Here is a 6206-nt window from a genome sequence, read left to right as displayed (position 1 = left end):
AGTTTAGGTAGTAAAATTGTCGCACTGCTAAAATCTAACTTTATCCTTTCGTACGACACTTCTTAAGTATTTTTTAGTGGTTCAACATATACTCTACGACCTATTTTTATGCAACATATCTCTATAATTACCTATATGTGTTTCGTGAAAATAAGCTAAAGGTGTGTTGCATGAAAATGAGTATAGAAGTACTTGTTGGGCTATAAAAGACTCAAGAAGTGTCGTGCAAAGATAAATTTTGGTAGTGCGATAATTTTACCATTCAAATTACTCTCATGCATTTTTATCAAATTCAAATCCACTTACTTACATATATGGCTAGAATCCACATGGCAAGTCAGCGAACGGATTCTCTCACGTGCCACTAAGTATATCAGCTAGTACCTAGCCGTCAAAATGATTTGGAAAACGAGATTATAGCCGTCAAAACCCAAGAATGGCGCAGTGTCTCCGCGGCAAGAGCGCCGGGGAGGCGGCGATCCGCGCGGCGGCGCCGTGGCGGAGGGCGGCCTTGGCGTCATACCACCACACGATCCAGGCGGTGCCGCGGGAGACGGCCGGGCCACGCGCCGCAGCGCGGGAGCGCCGCCACGGCCGCGTCCCGGCCGTCCTGCTCACGCTCGCCGGCGCCGGGCCCGGGGACGGGGTCGCGCACCGGAAGCTCCTCACCGCCGACAGGAAGCAGCTCGCGGAGATGCTCAAGCAGTCGCCCTACTTCCTCACCACCCCTGCCCGCCTCCAGGTCCGAGCGGGCGAGCGATCCACCGCCGTCGTGCACTCCGGCACCGTCCTCCCCATCAAGGTAACCCATAATTTCTCGTTTCTCCATAATATATTACACCCATTTGCTGTGTGGCATCCGGAAAATGCATCGTTAGGCTCTTTTGGGCTGGGGGTGCTCGTTTGCTCACCTTGTGTTCGACGAAATGCGTGTCAGTGAAATTGTTGCTCACAAATGCCGCTTGCTTTATGATGGGATGTAGGCATATATATAATTACTCTGTATCTCTTGTGGTACCTTCAGATAAGCTGTCGGTCATACCTCCCTCTTAGTCATGTTTCCTTCTTTTATTTGTTGGGCGGTCCAAAGAACCAACCCTTTTGTTTGTGATTGTTTACTTATCATCATGTCCTTCATCTGTGTGTTTCTATCTAGCAACGTGATGGGAGACACTGATGACAAGGTGGTTTTAGCAGCATATGTCTTTGCAGGAATTGTCTATGTTGTTGTTGTTGTTGTTTTTTTTTTTTTTTTTTTTTTTGCGACGAGGAATTGTCTATGTTGTTGATATTTGGCATACCATGCACTGTATGTGATTTGTGCGCTCTTTGTGTGCAGTTGCATAGAGATGAAACCACAGGGAATATATTGAACTTGGTAATGGTGCAGGCAGATGAGGGAACAATGCTGAAGGTGAATTTGCCTGTTGAGTTCAAGGGGGTGGATGCTTGCCCTGGGTTGAAGAAAGGTATCGTCTTTCTCTTTCTTTTCTTTTTTGGGCAATTATCTTTGTTATAGTCAGTTTAGAATTGTAGATGACATGTCAACCTAGAAATATGCATTTCTCAATACTGAAACACGTGCTAAGAATTATCTTCTTGTATCCCCCAAATAACATGGGTGGTTGTGTCCTGTGTGTACAGTATTAATCATAGTAGCAAGCACTTGGTGTAACTGGCACTCATTGCTATGCCGGTGTATTAATCAACTCTTTGCGCTTGTCATGTGTCCTTGCTGATGTGCAGTGACGAGTGTGAGGACCTTTGATGTATCCTACTCAGTATAGAAGTTAAGACAACATGCCTACCTTGACATGTGCATTTTTCAATACTGAAACACGTACTAAGAATTGTCTTCATCATAAACAGATACCCAGTTACCCAAATACCATGGTTGCATAAAATTAATTACTTGTAGTAGTTGGTGTAACTGCCTAACTGGCACTTATTGACTTATTGTTGTGCCACCATTACATTAATCAACTCTCTGAACTTCTCATGCTTGCTTATGGGCAGTGAAGAGTGAGGACTTGAAATTTTGTTTTGGAACAAGGTAACTGGCTTTTATAGAAAGTCAATTAGACCCTTACAAACCCGCTGGGCACACTAGCTTAATCTGGATTGAACACTACTGTATCACCAGCCATTTTAAGCATCACAGAATCAGGCCTAATTTTAAGTGTTGATCTTTGCTGAAAGGTTAATCTGATGATGAGGACTTGAATATATCCTCTCATCTATTGCGGTTGTCAAATAATATTGCATTTGAGACAAATTCTGTGTTTCTGGAAAGGAACTTTCTATAGTGGATAACTGGATATCATATGTTGAACTAGAGAATATCCAAAGCTTTAGTGATGCAGGATTCCTCGCCAAGCCGTGTAAAGTTGATAAGAGAGTTTCTGTACCCAATACGGGTTTGCTGAAAATTTTAGTATCATGCCTCAGCAATTACTTTAAGTGGTGAGTTTAAGATTGTTGCCATGCTGCTGTAGATTTCTGCGCCGGGTGTGGGAGGTGGGGGTTTGCAATATGTGTTTAATGATTGTAGGTAACACCTTTATTGTTATCATCGTACTGACAAATAATTATAAATAAAATGAGAAACTGGATTGGCACTTGAAAGCAACTCTGCTCATCTTCAGTCCACTGATGGGGTATGCGAGTCTTGAGTGTTCCTGCATCAGGGTGTTTCCTGGCTGCGTGTTAGGCTGGGGAAAGTGGGTACTGGATGGGGGAGTGAAGAAATTTAAAACATGACTTTCTTTCAGTGAGGCTTGGGCTTGTCATGAGCCCAGAAGTGAGAGTGGGGAAGTGTGGGCTTCTTTCTACAAAATTGGCCTAATCTTGTCTAAGAGGTCACTTTGAAAAATAACATGTTTTGTGATGCTTAAGCTTAAGTAGCTAGCCTATGTCGTGCATGCATTGGTTTACTTACAGAACTTTTCCTTAACTTTAGGAATAAAATTGAATTCAGTTAGTACTTCTTTTTTGTGAAACGTTGATAAATCATGAGTAAACCTACTTTTTGTTTCTGCCATAAGTAGGCAAAACCCAATCTTATCATACTTGGCAGATTACATCATAGTTGTTACGGCGACGTGGCGAGGCGCGACGACCCACCACCTTCACACTTTTACAGCGCTTATGTCTTGCGGCGTGGCGACGCCATACATACATCAGTGTGGCGAATACACACATCATAGTATATGGTAGATATGCAATAATATATTTTATATAAGTAAAAAAAGAAAAGAAAGGAGAAACAAAGAAAATGTGAAGGCATTAGCTAGTTAAATGGGTTGTTAGCCTATCCAGCCCACTAAGCCGACCCACAAAACAACTTAATCATCAAACCCCTCTACTGTCTATAACCCTAGCCCATCTAGCCTAGAGCCCACCAAACTGCCGGATCATGCAATCTTGAGCTCTGAACTGTCCGATCACCTACGCACGAGCCGCACCCCGCAACAGCTCCACCTCCTTCTCGCATCGCACACGTTCTTCTTGTCTGCCTCCTTCTCCCCCGCATCGAGGAGCTCCTCACATCGCCGCCTCCTCTCCTGCACGCGTGCCCCTGCAGCAGCGCTGTTACCTCCTCTCCCCCACGCCACTGCATCGTCTCCCTCCCTCTTCCTCGCCGCGCTTCTTCCCGTCGCCGTCGCCTCCTCCCGCTCCTCCCAATTTTGTCGCTGTCGCGGGCGGCCAGATCAGCAGTGTGGGCGGATGGGAGACGGCGAGGCAGAGGAGATTCGGACGGGAGGCGACGGTGGACGGCGCAGGTTGCAGGGGCGGCGGTGGACGGTGCAAACCACAAGGGCGATGGTGGACGGCGCAGGTGTGGCGGCTTACGGCGTGGCGAGAGCCAGAAAACCGGCACACCGATATGGTGACAATATGGCATTGCTATACTGACGCCATGACAACTATGGGTTACATACAATCCATTTTCTGATCACATGCATGTGTAAACATTTTTGCCACTGTAAGATTACTCAAGTGTAGGTAAGTACACTGCATGTGGTTTCTCTCTTTTTTTTTATGTTTTGTTAAGATTCTGCCCTTGTAAATACCAAATTATTCCGCTTAGGAAATAAAAGGTCCCCTGTTCATTATTCGGAAGGACAAGTTCTACCTGAAGATATTACTACTCTGTAGGCATTTTAATAGTTTTGTTCTAATTCAGGAAAACATATGAATTATGAAAGTTTTGTGACAATGTACTATTCTGTGGGCATTTTAATAGTTATATACACTAGGTTTGATGCGTTTCTTGGGTTCATCCATTTTCCACAAGCAGCACGTGTATTCTTGTTATGTACTTCCCCATCAACTGTGGTCCTGACCTGTCACTTGTCATTGTTTGTATCGAAACCTCTGGTATAAGGAATCAACCATGACTTTGGTACTACTGCAATGATAAACTGCAATCAATAGGTCCCAAATGTATTTCTGATTATGAAAACCAGGTTGATTATGAGAGGGACAACTTCCCACTCTCGAATTTCACTGACCTGAATGCCGACTTTAATGAGCTTATTCTCTTTTAGGAGCTACATAAGCTGGGTTCTCAAGAAAGCCTGGATAGAGAGCTGGGCTCACATTCCATGATGCACGTGTGTTTTAGTTTATTCTTGGAACCATTGCAATAATAAGTGTGTTTATGATGTCATAAGCTTAGCAGTTTTGGGCTTATTCTCGAGATCCCCCGGGCATGTCCTATGTTGTTTAAGCAATTTCCATGTTAGTGCCAAACTGACAAAATTCAAAGAGAACATGTCAGAACACGTACAGATAATATTTGGCATGTATATTAGGTTGATGTTCTGAGCAAGGTAGGGCATGCTGGTTGGCACAGCTGTTCAAAATATTACTTGTCGCTTGTGGGTGTCTCCTTGATTTTTGCATTTGTCAGTATCCTGCCGAAAGTGCTTTTACATCTAGTTTTGGGGTTCAAATTATTTCCCAGGAAGGTTTAGATTACCGTTCTGGTAGCACATTAACTGACACATGATGTTTACTAAGTTTGTCCAAACTGAAGTGTTGCTTTTAGCTTTTCATAATCGCCATGATTTAACTTTGAACATTGGTTTCTATTATCATGTTGTGAAAGCTGTAAAAAACATAAAGTTATGAAAGTATTTTTATGAGAAGTATAATTGTATAAATTTGATGTGGCTAATCTAAATACTACGATTTGCGTAAAAAAAATCTGAATACTACAAAGATATTATTGACCAAAGCTGCTTGGTTCAATTGCAGTCATTCCATTGACACGTTTTAATAATTGGTGGGTGACACCGCATAAGTTGCAGTTTGGTGTGAGTGACAATTTATCTACCTGCAGTGACTGATAATTCATTTGATACTCTCAAAGTTTAGTTGGCTCACGAAGCTAACACAACTGATCCGATATGCCACCTTAAATCTGCCTCTATATGTGGACCTAGGATCTGAGACATTCATTTCATCATGCCTTTTCTTTCTTTCTTGGCCACAAACTGCTTTACTATACAAACCTGAGGAACACATAACAAACTACGGAGGAGTATTGTGGCACACTCAATATCTCCAACAATCTGTGTACCATTTATGTGCATCATCTAGTCACACTTTGGTGTACTTTGATGTGTTTTGCTAGCTGTTGAATTACTCGCTTTCTGTGCTTGACCTGACTGTCAAACTCACTTGAAAAAGCAGGAGGCTTTTTGCAGAAAATAAGGACCAGCCTGGTGTATCTCTGCCCAGCTGAGCACATCCCTCAAAAAATTGAGGTGGACCTGACAAATCTCGATGTCGGAGATAGGGTATTAATGCATGACATCCCCGTCCATCCATCGCTCAAGTTGCTGAGTAAAAACGAGACCATGCCTGTCTGCAAGATTTTGGCCGCAAAGCCCGTTGAGTAGGAAACAATACAAGATTTCAGAACTGATGACATTGTGCCTGAGGTGGTACAGCCCTCCAACGATTCCATCTCTAGTTCTGGGCTTGCATTTTTAGTTTTATGTTCTCTAGGTTTCAGTGTGCTGGTAAATCCAAACAAGTTATCGTATGTAAGATACGAATGAACCAAGTGAAGAACAATCAGAAGCGTATTCTTCTCTGTAATGCTATAAACTAACTTCCGTTACCTCTCAGTTCAGGGACATATGACATGTAAGAAGACGTTTCGGATTATTGTTTGCTGTGGCCTGGGTGAATGA

At 43.3% G+C, this 6206-nt stretch overlaps 1 protein-coding gene across 4 annotated transcripts; it reads left to right on the top strand.

Annotated features, from left to right (window-relative positions):
• Positions 1–393: 393 nt before the first annotated feature.
• On the top strand, positions 394–6206 carry LOC133912874 (uncharacterized). Of its 4 annotated transcripts, none has more exons than XM_062355826.1 (3): positions 394–802; positions 1391–1469; positions 5698–6206. In XM_062355826.1, the coding sequence occupies exons 1-3, from the start codon at positions 437–439 to the stop codon at positions 5907–5909; spliced, it is 657 nt and encodes a 218-aa protein (XP_062211810.1). In that variant the 5' UTR covers positions 394–436; the 3' UTR covers positions 5910–6206. The 4 variants fall into 4 exon arrangements, with proteins under 4 accessions (XP_062211810.1, XP_062211811.1, XP_062211809.1 ...); XM_062355827.1 differs by having other exon boundaries at positions 5701–6180; XM_062355825.1 differs by having other exon boundaries at positions 1340–1469; positions 5701–6180.

Source organism: Phragmites australis, chromosome 3 (genome assembly GCF_958298935.1).
Source record: "Phragmites australis chromosome 3, lpPhrAust1.1, whole genome shotgun sequence".
NCBI lineage: Eukaryota > Viridiplantae > Streptophyta > Magnoliopsida > Poales > Poaceae > Phragmites > Phragmites australis.
Note: the sequence above shows the minus strand (reverse complement) of the source record. Positions and strands in the feature narration are given on the sequence as shown.

Excerpts from the sequence above, each read along its gene's own strand:
- LOC133912874 (XM_062355824.1), top strand. The coding sequence starts at position 437 with ATGGCGCAGTGTCTCCGCGGCAAGAGCGCCGGGGAGGCGGCGATCCGC. Across the intron at positions 803-1,339 it reads GCACCGTCCTCCCCATCAAG|TTGCATAGAGATGAAACCAC; the intron begins GTAACCCATAAT and ends CTTTGTGTGCAG. Across the intron at positions 1,470-5,697 it reads TTGCCCTGGGTTGAAGAAAG|CAGGAGGCTTTTTGCAGAAA; the intron begins GTATCGTCTTTC and ends CACTTGAAAAAG.